The sequence below is a fragment of the Typha angustifolia genome, chromosome 14 (assembly GCF_048772165.1).
Source record: "Typha angustifolia cultivar Huaian chromosome 14, ASM4877216v1, whole genome shotgun sequence".
In the NCBI taxonomy this organism is placed as follows: domain Eukaryota; kingdom Viridiplantae; phylum Streptophyta; class Magnoliopsida; order Poales; family Typhaceae; genus Typha; species Typha angustifolia.
In genome coordinates this window covers 3,158,330-3,177,279 of record NC_133252.1, presented here as the reverse complement: position 1 = coordinate 3,177,279, position 18,950 = coordinate 3,158,330, and the positions used below count along the sequence as shown (strand labels likewise).

The 18,950-nt window shown below is 35.5% G+C and overlaps 3 protein-coding genes across 3 annotated transcripts; 1 reads left to right on the top strand and 2 right to left on the bottom strand.

Annotated features, from left to right (window-relative positions):
* Positions 1-254: 254 nt before the first annotated feature.
* Positions 255-7,782, top strand: LOC140776406 (alpha-galactosidase 3-like). The gene is made up of 15 exons (XM_073120113.1): positions 255-490; positions 682-740; positions 867-923; positions 1,011-1,045; positions 1,486-1,589; positions 1,748-1,820; positions 1,965-2,023; positions 2,131-2,196; positions 2,268-2,351; positions 2,429-2,493; positions 2,582-2,664; positions 4,254-4,344; positions 5,529-5,587; positions 6,500-6,640; positions 7,444-7,782. The coding sequence occupies exons 1-15, from the start codon at positions 312-314 to the stop codon at positions 7,549-7,551; spliced, it is 1,263 nt and encodes a 420-aa protein (XP_072976214.1). The 5' UTR covers positions 255-311; the 3' UTR covers positions 7,552-7,782.
* Positions 7,783-12,019: 4,237 nt separating this feature from the next.
* On the bottom strand, positions 12,020-13,480 carry LOC140776679 (uncharacterized). Its single transcript, XM_073120470.1, has 4 exons — positions 13,387-13,480; positions 12,966-13,097; positions 12,688-12,881; positions 12,020-12,425 (listed from the first exon to the last, which is right to left on the bottom strand). The coding sequence occupies exons 1-4, from the start codon at positions 13,474-13,476 to the stop codon at positions 12,368-12,370; spliced, it is 474 nt and encodes a 157-aa protein (XP_072976571.1). The 5' UTR covers positions 13,477-13,480; the 3' UTR covers positions 12,020-12,367.
* LOC140775647 (uncharacterized) lies at positions 13,477-17,657 on the bottom strand (the record flags this gene model as incomplete). Its single annotated transcript, XM_073119032.1, has 7 exons — positions 17,445-17,657; positions 16,182-16,367; positions 15,393-15,485; positions 15,059-15,241; positions 14,824-14,926; positions 14,530-14,715; positions 13,477-14,414 (listed from the first exon to the last, which is right to left on the bottom strand). Coding segments are annotated over exons 1-7 (1,902 nt in total), but the record flags the coding sequence as incomplete, so codon positions are not given.
* Positions 17,658-18,950: the final 1,293 nt, after the last annotated feature.

Here is an 18,950-nt window from a genome sequence, read left to right as displayed (position 1 = left end):
AACTTATTAATTATAAAATGCTTTGACTATGGCCCATCCCATCATAATAGAAAGAAAACTTAAAAATAAAAATAAAAATTAAAGTGGACAAAATAAAAACAAGTGTCTTTTTTTTTTCTTTTCAATGCAAATCACCCGTTTGTAACTTTGGAATCTTTGTGGTAATCTTCGTATCAATAATTCGCCACGTGGTTGCATAAAGCTCACGTGCGAAGCACGCCTATAAGGAAACGGTCGGGCCACAGCTCTCCTCTTCTGTTTACCCTCTCTAGGCTTCCTCTCTAGGCTTCCTCTCTAGAGAAAGATCGGAGATGGAGATGGGTTTATTTGGATTCCTCCTCCTCCTTCTCTTCGTCTTTCCCACGGCCATGGCGGCGAGAATCGCCTCCATTCTGGAGGAGAAGCCCAGTTCAGGAATCCACCCTTTCGACACTTCCAACTACGGGAAGTTGCAGCTCAACAACGGCCTGGCTCTCACTCCTCAGATGGGGCAAGTTTTCCTTTTTCCCACCTTTCTGTATTCTCTTTGCAACTTTAGGTGATTAGTGATCTGAGTTTTTCTTGACAGCAAGAATTATTGCGGCAAAAAATTGGATGTTTTGAGTCCTGTTTAGTGTTTATTAGTGTTTATCAAGAAGTTTGTTATTTAGTTAATTAATTTAGATACTTTATTGGGTGCAGATGGAATAGTTGGAATTTCTTTGCTTGTGATATCAACGAAACTGTCATCAAAGAAACAGGTTTGAATGTCTCAAATTCAAGTATAAATAGGGGATTATTGACTTCGTCCATGCAATTTAGTAAACGATTTGTACAATGAGACTGCCAAATATTGGTTATTAATCTTTGTTTTTGTTCCTGTACAGCTGATGCACTCATTTCAACTGGGCTAGCTGATTTGGGCTACGATTATGTTAATATCGGTAAATCATGCCAATGGCGTTATGTACAACTGACACTGTTGGCTTTTCTTCCGCTTTTTATCTCATTTTATTCCTTTTGTGTTTCAGATGATTGTTGGTCCTTTCTTACAAGAAATGTGAAGGTGAGGTTGAATTTGATGTCTCCTATTTTCTGTTCCTCGTCTGATAGATTATGTTAACAATTCTTTTGAAGCCTTGCCAACTTTTGATTCAATAATGGGAGTCATAAAAGTGTAATCTAAAAGGGTGTCCCAGTACACGAAATCCAATTTAATCTAATAAGAATAAAATGACTAGAAAAATTAATTTCTTTTTTCGGACACCTTTGCTGGATTAGTTGATACATACACTGAAGCGCTCAGGGTCAAAATATATGCATTTTTGGAATTTAGTAGTCAAGGTCAAAGATCAATCCTGCATGTGTTGGTACTCTGTTGTCTGTATCTTATATGAGTGTGTGCATGAAGATTAGATAATCATTCTCACAGACCAGTTTTTTATATGTGCTTGTGCATGTTAAGTTATTTTTAAGAAATTTATAATATTTGCCTTTAATATGTAGGGTCAATTGGTACCTGATCCAAAGACTTTTCCGTCAGGCATCAAAGCTCTTGCAGAATATGTACATGAAAAAGGCCTCAAGCTTGGTATTTACTCAGATGCAGGGTAAGATATCTATAGACTTTGTGACTTTTCATGTTGCTGTTAGTCTTGTGAGTTCATGTTAGCAGAAGAAAAGGCATAACACATCTTTCTGTTTATTTGACATGACTTCAGATTTGATACATATGGCTCAGATAATATCAAATTTTCTTCTCCATTAGGGTGTTTACATGCCAAGTTCGACCAGGATCCCTCTATCACGAAGATGCTGATGCAGATCTCTTTGCGTCATGGGTAAGGAATAGTAGACCTCCCCTCTCTAGTGATAATGGAAATGATGGACGCATGGGAACATGATAATGGAATTAGACATATGCTTTGTTGACAGTCATTGGTTGATCAGTATACTATGTCACCTATTTTCCTGATCTTGTTCAGGGTATTGACTACTTAAAGTATGATAATTGTTACAACTTGGGAATAAAGCCAGAAAAACGGTAATGACTACTCTTAAATTTCCTACACTTCTGTTATGTTTTAGATCATTGAGGTTGCTTCATTGATTACTTTAATTGGCTTTCCATTTGATATATTTTATTTGTAGTTACCCTCCAATGCGTGATGCACTAAATTCAACGGGACGCATGGTATTCTACTCACTGTGTGAATGGTAATTCATCTCTTTGTCATTTAATTCATGATTTTCTTGTCAATCCATGTCTTACCTTTCCTTCTTCACAGGGGTGTTGATGATCCGGCCTTATGGGCAGGTAAAGTTGGAAATAGTTGGCGGACAACGGATGACATTAATGATACATGGGCAAGGTAAGCTTATCTCTATGCTTCTATTAGATTTTGTTCCAAGCAAAGATTTTCATTGTACTAACTTACCTACTATTAAGCATGACCATGATCGCTGATCTCAATAACAAGTGGGCATCATATGCAGGACCTGGTGGATGGAATGGTAATTTGGTATTTCTGGAAACTTTATAAGATCCTTATTTTTTTTTGGTCTTTGTTTATCTACATTCACAATTTGTTTCTCTTTCCAGACCCAGATATGTTAGAAGTTGGCAATGGGGGAATGACTTATGCAGAGTATCGTTCACATTTTAGTATTTGGGCTCTGATGAAGGTATCCATCAGTCCTCCTAACAGTTGGACTTTTTTCCAAAGTTTGAGATGTTAATTTCCATTAATGCAACTAAATATATGTAGGTCACTTTATTCTTGTTACTACTGGTTGATGTAGGACAACCTAAAGGCCCTAAACCATATGAGATGCAAATTATATGATGTAGAGATACAAGGAAAACAAAATTCAGCAATAAGAAAATAAGATAGCAATCGAGCAACTATTTTTCCAAGGAAATCAGAATAGTTACCATGGTATAATCACTATCCTTCTTTGATTAGTTCGTTAAGATCCGTTCCAAAATCTGTACATTGAACATTTAGTAGGTTCTCGGTATCTTAAGATCTACACCTGGCAGTACAGTGTGACAGTGCCCAACAGTATGGTGCTGCAATCGACTGTACAATGCTACAGTGTCAAGCCTCAAAGAACATTGAAGAGCAAGAACGGGAAAGGAGGTAGCCCAGATTTGCTTCGGAGGGTTTCATGTCTTATTCCACGCTTCATGAATAAATTGGAGAGAACTTTTGCGGGCTCTTCTTTTTTTAAGAGATCAATAATATCTCGTACAAGTAGGGTTTGATTTTTTTAAAGAGAATAATAATTCTCATTATGACTAGTTTACCCTTGACTTATATGTCCTATTACAAATAAACCAGAATTGAACCTAATACAACTCTAATAGACTCAAACTAAACCCAAATCAAGTCTACAAGAAAACCAACTTGACCCAACAATGAAATGAAATCTAATACATGATTCTAGGCCTTAATTGATTCAATCAAAGACCAAATTCAGATCCGAGAAGGATTAAATTGATCACCATAAACAAAATTCGTCATTGCACATCTAGAGACATGGATATTTCTTCCAACAATACACATAAGTGTGAAAACCATCTCAATCTTCATTCCTGGTAATCCGAAGAACAAAAGGAATCTTATACTTTGTAATAGTGTAGATCTTTTGTTTCCTCTCAATTACTTCTTGCTTTAGTTTGATTCTAAAATTGGAAATTTGTTTCTTAAAATAGTTTAAGATACTACATCAAGCATGCCAAGAGGGAATGTTGTCTGTAGCATCATCCAGTCCACTTGCTTTTGTTAGAAAAATGTTGAACTTTTAGGATTTCACATCAGTTTCTGGAAATGCAATTTAATGTGAGGTCCCCAGGAGTGTCTGAAAAAGTTAGATAATGTTGTCTTGTAAATGAGAATAGTGATTTGTAGTTTCTACAGCATTATAACAACAACAAAGCTTGTAGGCCCAACTATTTGAGTTCGGCTAATTGAATTCTTCTCCGTTCATCTTTATTTAGTGCATTGGTTAACTGCTTTACATAATGGGTTTAAATTGTTGATGAACATAGAGGAATTAGGTCCATAAGGAGTAGTTTTATAGATATAGTCCTGAATTTTAGGATGTCTGTCCTGCATTATTTTTGGAGAGATGGTTGTGAATAATTATTGTTGTTGGCAAATATTTGATTCTTGCTCCTTACCTTCAATTGGAGAATGTATCTGTATTGCATGCCCTTCAGGCTTCAGCATTTGTCTTTTCTATTTTTGATGGGTCACATATAATTTCAGGCTCCTCTTCTAATAGGATGTGATGTGAGAAATATGACTGCAGAAACAATGGAAATTTTGAGCAATAAGGAGGTCATTGCAGTAAACCAAGGTAGCACTTGCCTATCTCATCACTTCATTTTTCCTGCATTATGTGTAGATGTGTTTCTGTTCCTTTATTCTTTCTGGAAGTAGAAGTTTAAATTCTAATGGTCTATAAAGTCCTGGATGCATGTTAAGCAAACTGATCCCTTTAGCCTATCTAATGGATACAGGCATAATGTTGGTTTGTGTTCAACATGTAGTCTCACTTCTATAAGAGTAGATCATATCATGTTTTTAGGGTTGGGTGAATCTTATATTGCACATAAACATCAATCTTGATAAAGCTGGTAAAACCATGTCAGCCTTCAGAATAACCTCTGTTCCAAACATCTATAAGACTAGTTCAAGATGAACTCATGTTGTGGCCTTTTTAATGATTGACAACTGCAAGCACATTAAACATTCCTGAAGAATGAAGATACATATGCAAATATCAAACTGCCTTTTCCTTTTTCCTTATGATTGAGTAATCTATTGGGAAAATATCTCTGCAAAACCAGAGCTTATCTGGTCCTGATGTGCACCTATATTAAGGTATCACTAGATCAAGCAGCTTGAACTTCATGCTGATCAGGCATGAAGTACATGGCAGAAGTGATTGCCACCAAATCAGAATCTATCAAAATGTAGAAAAGATTCTTTGCTGCCAGATCAGAATTGGTAATTTTGCGTGCAGTCTTTTTTAGCACATGTGAGGTCAATAAATGAAAGGGTTAATTCCAATTGGACTACCTAAATTATTACCTTCTTCCACATACCCCTTGAATTTTTTTTATCCACATAAATTTCCTGAATTAAGAAAATTCTTAAATATAGGGAATACTTGTAGTTAGTTTTTTTCTTAATTCAGGGAGTATATATGAATAAAAAAAGAAGTTTATAGAACACATAAAAAACAATAATAGTTTAGGGGATCTAAGTAGATTTATATGAAAAATTATAAGCTAATTTCTTTTGCATCTTATATGAAGATCTTTCTGTTTAAGAGCTGAATATAGAAGTAGGGTCAGCTTTACCTCTATATAATCAGGATGCAAATTTTTCTTCTTACTCTTTCTCCTCAAAATTGGAGTCTTTGTGTTAATCATAGCTAGAGCTTGGTATCATTTACGAAAAGTTAAATTTTCTTGGAATGGGCTGTTCTAGTTGTTGTATTGCGACAACCAAGATGTATTATGTTGTTTCTTGTAGATCCTCTTGGAGTTCAAGGAAGAAAAATTTCAGTTGAAGGAAATGATGGTTGCAGCCAGGTCTGCTTAATCTCCATTTTTGTTATTTGCCTTTTATGTGCTTAACAGTAATTATAATTCTTGAACTTTAACTCACTTCTTTTTCATTAGCTCAAGCAGCAGGTGCATTATTGAAATTGTTCAGGTTTTATGTATTTTTGGTGTGCATATGTGTCATAAGAAGTATTATGCAGATGTCGAACTTCGTTTGTCTCTTAACCCTTCTGTACTAATCAAAAAGTCATTACACTTAGCTTATATTGCAGAAACAGTTATTTATTATACATATATTTATGTGGATTCATCCATGTCTTTCATCTTTATTTAAAGTTCATGTATAATCTTCGGTATGCTTTGGACAATGTATATACTAAAATAAAATTCATCTCTAATTTGTCATTTGATCTTTACTGCTTGGTTTCTCGATGGAGGTTGCCTCATGTTTAGGAAATATCTCATTTCTTCCTTTTGAAGTCTGTCTCCTCTCCTTGTTTTTGACCCTATTACGGGCAATCTAAATCACATTTTTATCATTTTTTAACTTGCTACAAATGGAAATGCAAATATTCTATTGTACACTTATATTCATTTCTGTTTTGCTTGTGTTGATTTTTTTTTTTCAGTTGCTTATGCTTAATTTTCTACCTCGTGGATTTAATTTTTGAGACATCTTGGCATCCTTGTCTTAGAACCAACTTGCATTTTGTAGTCTGGTACCCTCTGGTGCATCACTGGATGTTACTAATCAGCTTTTGATGTCACTATATAGACAACTCTGACATCAAAGGTTCACACAATAAGCCAGATTATGATTTTTTTGTTTGATTTCAGCATCATATTTCCTCTGATTACTATTGAGTTTTTAGATAATTCCAGCATCATGGAAGTTATTGTTGAAGATTGTCATTCAAATTCTTGTCTTGCAAATTCCAGGTGTGGGCTGGTCCTCTCTCTGCGAACCGCATGGTTGTGGCTTTGTGGAACCGCTGTTCAGAAGCTGTCTCTATTACTGTCAAATTGGAAACTCTTGGTCTTGACACAACAACAAGATTTTCTGTGAGAGATTTGTGGAAGGTGAGTTTCCAGTTAATTCTTTCTGTGGAAGTACAAAATAATATTAGTACAAGAAAGGTTTGGGTTTAAAGTAATAAAATAAAAACAAAATTTTGCTTCCTGTTAGATAACGGTTCGAATTTATCTATGTGGAATACTTATCTAGAATACCCAGTATAGCTTGATCAATATTCCTGGACATGATAAGAGTATGACATTTTACACATGCTATCTCTGACCAAGTATTAATGTTTTTGATGACTTGAGTTCATCCTGATCCACTGTGTCCATCAGCCTTGCTGACATGGTATTATTTCTTCCTTTTCCTTAGCTGTATATGATTAACTTTGATCATGTGTTTAGTAAATTATACTCCCAAGTAATTGTTGATGCAAGTTCAATTGATACCGCTTTATTATTAGTGTAAAGTTTTACATATTGCAACTTGCAAGAAGTTATTAGATTAAGCAATTAGAATTGCTTGTTTGTAGACAACTAATAAATTTGACAATTATGGAAATCAACAGAGCTGGTTGAGAAATACTAATAATGTGAGAAGCAACCCAAAAAGAAGTGTTGGTTGATGCATCTTCTGCTGGACGAATTTGATATTTGTGATATTGGCTGGCTAAACAGCTAATGCTTTATCGATATGATTGCCCTCTAAATAATGAATTAATAATCCATATTGTTAAGAGTTATTTCTGAAGATTTTGAACACCAATGATGTGAATATTAGGTTTGAATCATTTCGTGTTTGTGAAGTCAGTCAACAGCTGTTTCGTGAATTGGAATCAATCATCCTGACGAATTTAATTTTCCAGCATGAAACCTTGCCAGAGAATGTTGCTGGAACTTTTGGCGCTCTAGTTGATGTGCATGACTGCAAAATGTATATCCTCTGTCCTGCAACTTCGCTTTCTGTAAGTTAGTTATAAGAGCAATACGTAAATTTTCATTAATCATTCATCGTGAATACCTGATGCCCTTGTATCATCTACAATGTGAAGAACCCAAAGAACAAAGAACTTATAGTGTAAATGGCAGTCTTCTATGACATGATGTGATCCTCTTCTATGGGGACAATCTTTTCTCCAGAAGTTGTTGTCTATACATCTTATATATAAAGTTGGTGTCTAGAGACCATACTGATTAAAATCTCAGTTTGAAGTTTACACAGGGCAAGAATATGTGGATATTGAGTAACACTTGAGATATATTCTGCTGCTTGACCAAATCATTTGCTATGATGCTCCTATTTCTTGAGAATTATATTTCTAGAAGAAATAACTTATTGTTTCAGATCATTTTATATCTCTTCATCAAATTGAAAGACATTTTGAAAATTTTTAAGTCTCGGTAAGCGTCCACAGGCAGAATCTCGGAAAGATTTCACTTTTCATTTGCTACAAGTGTTTGGGAATACACATCTGCAGGAATTTCTTTCTCAAATCTTCTCTGTTTCCCTTAATGAGTGCATATAAGTTATCTCCTTACAGGAGGTTTTGTAGCATCCTTGTCAGTCTTAATCCTATTTAGCATATGGGACATTAGTACCATATTAAACCTTGTAGAATTTTTGAACTCTCAGATAACATGACCAGCTCTACAAAGCACTCAGAGAAATTATTGGGTCTCTTTATATTTTGCCACTGAAAACTTTTAAAATACTATAATTATAATAGTTATGAATCTAACGTTGATTTGGTCGGGTCATTAGGTATTGGTTCAATTGATAGGTCACCCAAATCTGTTAGTTTATTTAAGAATTTTTTAAATATTTAAATGATATATTTATAGTTTTAAGTAATTCAAAAATAAAGAATGTTTAAATTATATCTAATTTACACTTTTATTTTTAAAAAATATAATTAATTTAGGACTAGAGTACTGTTAGGATAAATAATAAATTAATTTAACATTAATAGGTAATTTTAAAATAATGAGCAACTCAGTCTGTTTGTAGAAATCTCTTTGATGTATAGTTCATTAGTTGAACTATTGGGGCAGTCGATTTTTATTAAGTCAATCAAATTTATGGCCCTAACAAAATTAAACCTATTGGTGGTTGGTTTATCGATTGCTATGAATAAGATCTGGACTGATCTAGATGTAAAAAAATTATAAAAATTTATATGAAGGTAGCCTCTGAAATTAGAAAAATTTTACAAGAATCTGATTTTTAGATGAAAAGATATGAATTAAATAGTAGAGTAAAATAGGGCAAAAACGGTAAATATTTGATGTTGCGGTGGTTGTCAGAGGGTGCTGGGCGGCTGTAAGGTAGGGTAGCTGTTAGAGGCAGATGGTTAGGGTTTGGAAGGTCGGAATATTTCTACTGCTATGATCTACTCCTAGAAAGATAAGGATGATTTAATAGCTACAGTAAAAGATAAATAAAGATAAGATGATGAAATAACTTAGCTTAATCTTCATTTCACGACTTCCCTTAATCAACACATGACTAAAAATCCCTAGCATGCGAAGTATTCGATTTATTTAAAATTTAAAATAATAAGATAGAGTTAACTAACTTAACTTGATTACCCATGTGGTCGGACCGTAACACCGATCTGACTATCCGGTTCAGTCCAATATTGATTACTATAATAATCGTCATATCATTTTTTTTAAATATTGTCACTAAAATCTTTGACTTTTAGAATAGCTATTGGGGTTAGTTTCTAATAAAATATTTGTAACAAATTATTGTTAAAGATAATAAATGCATGTAAAACGACTAAAATATATTTTCTTTTTGGAAGTTTAAAGTATGAAATATTTATCAATAATTTTTGTCTTGCATAAAAGAACATTATACATATTGGGTAAAGTAGCTTCTTTTAAACCATTTACGTAAGGGCAAAATGATATTTTTGAGTCTAAATTTGGTTTAAATCATGATTAGTTAATGTAACTACTGGAATAACAATTGAGTCCGGTTAGCGTATTTAGGAGGGTCAATTTAATGCTAACAGGAACACTACCTGTTTGTTAAACGGATTGAAATTTCTAAACATGATTCTATTTATCAAATAATTTATATGAGTTAATCTGATGATATAGGTTACTTGAATTTATCTAAACTTTATAGAAAAGTGGGCAGAGCCTCCTTACATTTATTCAAAAGCAAGAAATGAACGGGAGAGGAGCAGTAGGGTTACTCAAATTTATATAAGTTATTTGAGTTTGTAAATGAGTTATAAATGGATTATTTGAATGATAAACGGATTATTCGGGTCGTAATAAGATATCACTTCATCGATGGGCTATTGTATTATAAACGAATAATTATTTTATAAATGAGTTGACGGATTAGATCATAAACAGATTAAAAGGTTGAGGTAACAAACACCAAGCCAATCTAATTTTGACTTGTACCTGATTATAGTAAATCCAAACCTGTTCAAAGTCTTTGATTTCCTGTCCGGTTAAAAATTGTCACTCCTATTTCTGGAAGAGCATAATATTTTCGATAGCAATCATAGTATTTAGAAAATGTAGAAGTAAGTTTGATATTTTGAAAGACATCTAAGTTATTTGAGGAGCTTTTAGCTCAGCAGCACTGAGATGTTTACCTGTTCATGTATCACATTTTGCCGAGTAATAATCTTCACATTCTTATATATTATGCAAATGCCCAAGTGCTCCCACTGTATATAGTATACATACTTAATTATCAACAGCTTCATGAAGGATGCTACATTAAGAGTCAGTTATAGAGTATTCTTACCGCTTATCCTTCATGCAGTTCTTTTTCATTTGAAAAAGTACCTGAGTTAGTTTGTTTGTGTTATTTGTGGTTATTATTATTATTATTTTGAGAGTAAAGAGATGGCGATTATTGATTGTATTATTTAGTTAGTTATAAAAAGTATCACAAAGAATATTTTAAAGTATTTAAAAAGCTTTTTTTTTTTTTTTTTTTCTTTATGTGGTTTCATTCAGATCTACCTTTTTATCTTATAATTATCTCCAAACTATGTTCACGTTTCTCTGGGGGTGTCTAAATGGTGCCATCTCTGTGAACACATATTAGCTAAACGCCTGCCTAAAGCGGATGCCACTTGCACTGTGTGCCAATCTGCTGTTGTAAGTATTGAGCACCTCCTCTTGGGGTGCACTTTTGCTCGTGCCACCTGGTTTTTGAGTGAGCTTACACTCAACAACGCGCCGGACCGCCTAGATAGCTAGTTGACGTTTATGATGGAGAAGATGAACTCGGACAAGCTCGCATATATGTTCACGTTGATATGGGAGGTCTGGAAAGCAAGGAATGACACGGTTTTTAGAGGGATTGATTATGCTTTCTCCTTAGTTCGAAGGGCTGCTAAGAGGAGTGGCGTCGGCACCAACACCTTGCAAACTATAAAGTCCCCCTCCACGCAAAGCTTGCATCCCTCAGAGACGCATTAAACTAATGATCTGGTCTGCTGGGTGGATGCATCATGGAGGAGAAACTACAATGGAGGGCTCGACATTATTCTCTACAAACATCCAGACATGTTATGTGTAGCCAAAAGTATCCACCTGCGAAATGTTGTAATGCACTAACCGGTGAGGGACCGGAGACGGTGGCTAATTATTTGGAGGAGGAGGATTGTTGGATCTTTAGTGATTCTCTCAATGTGGTGCAAGCTGTGAATAGGTGGATCAACAACACTGAAAGGTCTATTTATCCTCTAGTGCTCGAATGTAAATGGTGGATTTTTATCTACATTAGGATTAAGCTCTGTTTTATAGAATCGTGTAACCAGTCAGTCAGTCAGGCTTCTCAAGCTTGTATGATTAGAGTCTGGACTGTATGTGACACAGCTCCAGATGAATATTAAAGATCTACGGACATCATTTAAAAAATTTAAAAAAAAAAACCTTAATTTTTCCTCCAAAAATTCAATAAACATTTGCTGCCGTTCTCCAGCATTTGATCTCATATTTTATTGACGTCTATCACCCTTTTGGCCTTTTCGCTATTTGCAGAAATGACACATTTCAGTTTGAAGATATTACTCAAATAATGAAAAGTTAATAAAGGATGAAAACAATCTCTGGAATAATAAAGAGGTTCTCTTTGTATGTTCTTGCAAAATAGACAGCACAACCTTTGGCCCACTGTTTTCTTCTCCTACGCAAAGGAATTTAAATCCTAAAGTTCTTAAAATTTTTTTTTGGTAACAACAGTCAGTTATATCACATAGAATATAATGGTAAATCTTTTTATCTTTTCACGAAATCGACGATCGCAACTGTAATTCTTACAGAACATTCAAGACATTGAGAGCATCTGTTGCAGTTCTTGAATCCTGAGGTTGCTAATGCAATCCACAATGAAACTATGCTGAAGAATTGGTGCGATAAACTAACAGCAGTGTCACATCTTTACCAAAATGATTGCTTTCTTCTATGTATTAGAATATGATCAAAGGATAAAAGTTTTACACCTACACACATTAAAACAGAGACCAGATTACTGTCTAAACTACCTACAAGGGGGAGGAGATGAGCTGGGAGGGTAAGGAAGACTCCTCCTTATGCTCACCTATGATAGACTGAAGACGGGGAAGGAAATTAGAATTCACATACAAGAACTAGACTCGATAATTGAGAAATAGAATTACTCCTCAGCTTGATTATGACTGCTCTGCGCATGGTTATGCTCTGAATTGTTAGCATTTTTTTTCTTTCTTTTTCTCTGCCTCTGTTACATGTATCTCTTTTATGTATGAAAAAAGACATCTCCTCATCGCCTTAGCCAGACAGAGGAGGGAAGTCACCATCATCTTTCAGTTTGTAGCTCTGTCTAGGCCTGCATGTAGTTATTCAAAGAAATTGTTGGAAATAATTCTGCAACAATGGTATTGTCAACACAGTCTGTATTCTGAAATCCTCTTGGTTCATAAAGAGTGTTATTGATAATGATCGATTTTTTTTCAAAATCATTGATGTTCCTACATCATAATTCTAGTACTTCAGGCTGAGGAGATCATTTGATAAAGAATATGAGTGAGTGACGCGAAGCTATATATTTTAATTGTCATGAAAATTTAGAGGTCATAAAGTAGTGTTACCTCTCCTGGCCTGAAACTACCACTGAGCTATAAGGTAATTTTGCAGCAGCTTCTGTAGATCCTTGACATTGGGGACCAAAATTGGATCTTGTGCTATGCTCATTTGGTAAATCTCTCAATGGAAGAGGACCAAGAGACCCAAATTCAATGTTATCTTTGGCTCTCATGTTGAATCCAATAGCTTGAGAATTCCTCTGCAAGAAAAGGCGAGAAAATGGCAAAGCATCAGACAGTGGAACCTTCCTGCGGCCATTGCCACCATAGGGAGAAAGATGAACCTTTGATGAAGGTGGGGGCTCACGGTTCCATTTGTGCCGCAAGTTTTTATCCGAGTACATATCCTCATGCATTTTCTTGTAAAACCTCGGTGGCTTTCGAAGTCCCACGCGTTCTATGTAAGTCGAATAACTCTACAAAATTCATAGATGAAACATGCTGTTTGTTAATTAAGAACTCCTATGAAGCAATTGTTAATAGGCTGGTGAGACATTCAAAAGAGAAATTATATAAGACATGAGAACAGAAAACTGGCTTCCTGAACGGCGACGAGTCTAAATTGAGCTGCAAATTAATCAGATAATTAGACGATAGATAATTGGAAGGAAGAAGAACTAGTTCTAGCCATATTCAAATCATTATGCAGCAAAAGCAAAATGAGAGAAGAGAAGATAAATAACAAAAACTTCTATAATTGCATACCATTTGGGGAATGTATGTGCCTGTTCCGCGCCGCGGCCAGACATATTCCATGTTATAATAAGGGTAATAAACATGAAATGGCTTCAGCATTTCAGCATTAGGAGATGGATATGGTGCAGAGACCAGTGCATTGGCACCCATATGGAAGAACATACTCTGCTGAGGAGATTCACTCGGCTGACAAGATTCATCCACTAAGCTCTCCCTCTCATCATCCAACTGAATGGGAAATACTTCTTGAACAGACTGAAGGAGTCCTCCAAACATGCACTCTAAGTAATACTGCACACCTCGAAGATATCTCAAGTTGGACTTGAGATCCCCTGCGAATTCTGATAAACTTAATAATGGAGGACTTTGGATGGTTCCAAAATGTGAATCAGTTAGTTGGACAGAAAAGTCGAAACTCGATCTTGTTGTTGTCACTATATTAGTTGAACCATTCCTGTTTCTGAAATCTGCTGAACCTACATCACCAAATCCATCTCTGTTTTCAGGATGAGACATCAAATAAGGCCCATATTGAGCTTCTGCTGACGAAGATGAACATGTTTCAGTCCTAGTTGATACGTCACAAACTTTGGTTTCACCACCCAAACTTCTGCCTGATTCAAGATGTTCATCTGTTCTTCTAACATCTGACTCCACTTTGCTTAGGATCTTCACAGGATGTTGGGGACTATCCATTTCATACTCTATATCAAAAGTTGATACCTTCATGCTGGAAATCCTTCGACACAGTGCTTCATGAGGATAAATGGATTGTGCGCATGAAGTCAAGTCATCGCCCTTCTCAATCTCTAATTCACATGACATAGTGCTAAAGCCTGTGGCATCTAATTCTGCATCACCTGAACCAGAAGGAAACCTATCTTTCAAGTCTGGCCTTTCTCCAGTTCCATGTCTCTCCAAAGTGTTCATAAAAAACAGAGAAATTTCGTCGGCGATACGTTCTTGAGGTAACATGAGAATTTGACCAAGTCTTCGAGCACCATATGTGAAAGCACTACGTATACGATAGAAATTACCTACAATTAAAAAAAAATATCAGTTGAGGCCTGTCAAGAATGTATAGAAAGAAATATTCTTTGTTCTATGTCTGTGTGTGTTGTGGTATTTCAATGCAATATTGATGGTAGTAACCTTTGCTAACACTTCTGCCCAGATTATTGTGCTCCCTCAGTGGGTCAATTATGTTCAGATTCTTCTGAACAAATTTGGCAGAGCTTTTCTCAGAATCCCCTGGAGGTACAGAAAACCTTTCCAGAGAGCTTTTAAGGAACTCTTTGCTAATCAGTAAGTCACTACTATCTATGTCTCGCATTTCAACTGCAAAACAGACAAGCAATCAATTACCCTACAGAAGATACATGCAGAGGAGGAGAAATAGGGGGGCAGATTGCTCCATGAAGGCAAAGATTATAGGAAATAACTCACCAACTAAGTTTGGCAAAGAAGACAAGACAACAGGACCATACAAACTGATGCCATAATTATTCCAATCAAATTTGCTAAAATATTCTAAAAACCTGTACAAAACCTGTAAAAAATGTCAGTTGCGTAGATAAGAACTTGAGGGCAGCTTGCAACTGGAATATATATATATATATATATATATATATATATATATATATGCTCATATTTCAGGACACTGTTCTCATTTGAGACTCACCGCCAAAGGGCCATCCAGAGATTTATGGAATAGATGAAATATATAGAGAATCAATGTCTCCAATGCATAAGTAGATATTAGGCCATGATGAGCACCAAGAATACGGCTTTCATAGTAACACCAAGCTTTGATCAATAGAATACTCCTTTTGAAGAGATGATCCTTTCCAATCTGATGGTCAACCTGCAGGAGAACTTATCAAATTGTCTTCTTAAGACCTTGTATTGATGGTACATAGAGCACATAGCAAGTGTGGAGAGTATGTCCAAGGACTGAACCATATATACATATCAATGAAGATTGGAACAGCAAAGATAGGTTTATAGTACCATACCAGCTCAAGAAAACAGAGTGTACAGAGTCCACCAATCTGATTGAATGAGATGTCTACAACAATATTCTGAATAAGGCATTTAATGAGTCTGACCTGCCATAAATTTTCCATTGTATAATGAAAGAGAAAGAGAAAGAGAAACCAAAGAAAAGAAAAGAAAAAACAACACATTACATTGTGCAAGCAACAATAGAATCAATTTAAATCCTCCTTGTATGATGCATGCTTTCCTACTTATATTGAACTAAGGAGAGCTACTGAAATAGAAAACAAACAACTGCTTGGATTTTGGAATGTTTACATCTTGATAAACATTTTCTCTATCCACTTTTACAGTATAAATTCCAAATCATGCCTGGACTGCAGTGAACTTGCCATGTCAATGTCTGACCCGAGGAATATACCGTTCACCGTTTCACAGCACTACTGCTGCAAATCACACCAAACTTTTGCATAAAATGTACAGAAAACTTCCAAGAAAAATTGAAGTTTGCCTTCTCGTTTTTATCAGAAATTTAAGAAGTAAGGTGCAAGATTTATGTTCATTATCAACTTAGAGAGGCCTAAAGTAAAAGCTTGTGTAGAAATGTAAGGTGCATGATGCAGGATAATAGGAGGAAAAGTAAAAAGGGAGAAGTTAGAAAACACAAAAAGAAATACGCAACTAGGCATGGAAAACAGGAAAAGATAAGAAAAGAGATGCTACACAATAAGATTGGCTGAAAATTCAGTAGAAAATTATCCACATAATCAACTAATTTAAGAATGAGCATTGATAGAATAAACGACCTCAGCATTAATGTACTGCACATCCTTTATTTCAAACTCCGCATCCTCGTCATCTTCCTCAGATTCAAGTAAACAACGGACATCACTGACCAAAGTGCTGTCAGAAGATGAACTACCAAGCGCAGTCAGATCAATATCTCCATCAGGAAGATAAGTCTTCAATGGAACAGATCCAAATGGAAATACCTGAACATATTCCAGAAAATATTATCATCCAGCAGTATATGGAGAGAGTAATGTTCATAGAGATAGCCCAGTTGACATATGGAAAGGGGACAGTAATGTGAGGCCTGAGACAGAGTTGCGAATTTCTATCCTGATTGTACATTAAATTACTTAGAATATGCAATCAGAAGATTCAGAATTGATCAAAAGATCATATAACATCTGCATTTTAACTAGTGAGTCATAATAAGATCAATGTGGAATGCACACTGGTGTATACGCATATGTTTCTGTAGGAATTTTGTCTTCAGCTGGATAAAGATACAAACAAAGAGGATGTTTAAATCCCCCATTTGTATGTGCAAGCTCCTTGATACTTAAGAGTGCAATTTTTAGGAAATTCACTTACATAAACGAGATCCGAATACAAACTAAATGAACTACAAAATATAAACAAAGGGTAGGTTTAAAACTATAACCAGACTGGTAGCCACTTGTCACAGACCTCATCAGAATGGAGTAGTGTGCTCTATATATATAAAAAAAATGCAGCAGATTAAAGAATTATTCCCAAGTATCCTGCCACTGTTCTATGTTGACATCTTATGAGTTATGACAAACAATAGAAAAGATGCCCACATCGGTACCTTATTCTATAAAGCACTGCACATCTTGAAGTTTTGGATGCAGCCCAAAATAAAAACTTTGATCTTTGAGGCAAGCAACTGATGACCTTATCACCAGTCCTGTCCTTGATCTTAAGTTTTTTCTATCTAATAATATAAAGACCTTAACCTCTTTGGTCAAAAACAAGGCTCAAGCTCTAGCTCATTTCCGCCTTCAGATCACCAGAGCATGCCATGCATGACTTAAATTATGGAAACAGAAAGCACGCAAACATCATGCTTTAATAAGCTAATAAAAAATATATATTTAAAAAAGAAGAAGAAGAGAGATGGCGACTCCAAGGTCAACTTCTATAAAGAACAAAGAACAAGAAACAGAGACACAAGAATAGAGCGTACCCACCACTTTAGAAATACAAAATCAAGAAACATTAGCAAGAGAAAGAGATAGAGAACAAAGAAGATGTATCACCTCGCAGTCAACAGCAGACCCAATAAGTTTCCGGACGTATTCTATTACTCTATGCCTCTTCTTCTCCGACTCCTTCGTTGGCTGAACGCAATATATGATCTCCTGCGCTCTTCCCTCGCCCACTCGAAGAGCCTCCGATCGCATCGCCGATGGGTTGGGAAGAGACCGGGCCACCGCCTCCGTCAAAGCGAGCCGTGCTCTATACTCCCCCATTGCTGAGGATTACGACAAGTTAGAAAAGAATGCGAGATTTCTAGCAAGAAAAGCGAGGAAATCTTTGATTTTTAGAGCAAAAGCTCATGCGGGTCGATCGGGATCATTGGTGGGGACAATGGGAGTCGATCGCCATGGGATGATTCGAAGGAATTCCCATGTGGGTCGGGAAGAGATCGATGGGCGGAAGCGAGGGGAGGGAGAAAGATGGGATTTTCTTTTTCCGGGGAGGCGGGGAAAGAGTTTTTTCGGGGGATGGGCCCCTACGCGAGTGGCTTGCGTATAGGTTTCAGGACTTGTCCGAGAAACCCCCGGATAAAAATTAAAACAAAATCCTCTCTCCTCTCTCCTCTCACGGACTTATCTTTCAGCAACTGCAGTGGCCATCCCTTTTATAGGGGAGGAGAGAGAGAGAGAGAGAGAGAGAGAGAGAGAGAGAGCCAAAAACTCTTATGACAAATGCACACTGCCCTAGGACAGATTATAGGCATGGGAATATGGAAAATGGAGAATATGCTTTGTTAATTTTTCTTTTTCTTTTTTATTTTAGGAAAATATTATTATTGTGTAAATAGTATAAGAACTAAAGAGATAACAAAAAGGAACAAAAATTGCAGAGCTAACTGCACGTGTGATCGTGTTCTCCGTGATCGAATCTTATCGATAAAGGTTAATTTAATATGGTGCAGTGAAAGCTCTGACACTATCGATAGACGCTAATCAACCGGTATATACCGTTAGACTGTATTAATAAGTCCAAGCTTCAAATCGATGTCGGATATACTTTTTTTGACGCGTGGTGCTCAAAAAACTCTAAATAAGATGGGAAACATTTAATTACATAACGAACATCTTGTGCTTTCAGTTTTTAATTATCAAATTTTGTTATTCTCAAATATGTAACATTTTTCATCTGGTGCGGTGAGTGAGCTGAATAACCCTATATAGAAGTGCACAAAAATGATTAGGGTTCGGAAAGAAGGAACACTTTAATTTTATCTAAATTTAATAATTTTTAAAAAGTTTATTCATACATTATTTTCATAATATAATATAATATATCCATCAAAAACCTAAAATATTCCAGTTATTCTTTCCCATATATATAACGGTACTTATTATCACATCTCAATCCTCCAACAATGATATGCTTATAATAATAATAATAATAATAATAATAATAATAATAATAATAATATTTTAAACAATCGTGAGATTTACTTTATTGTTTTTGATTTAACTAGTATACACATAATGGCATGCATATCCACTGCGCTATCCTCTTGGATAGTG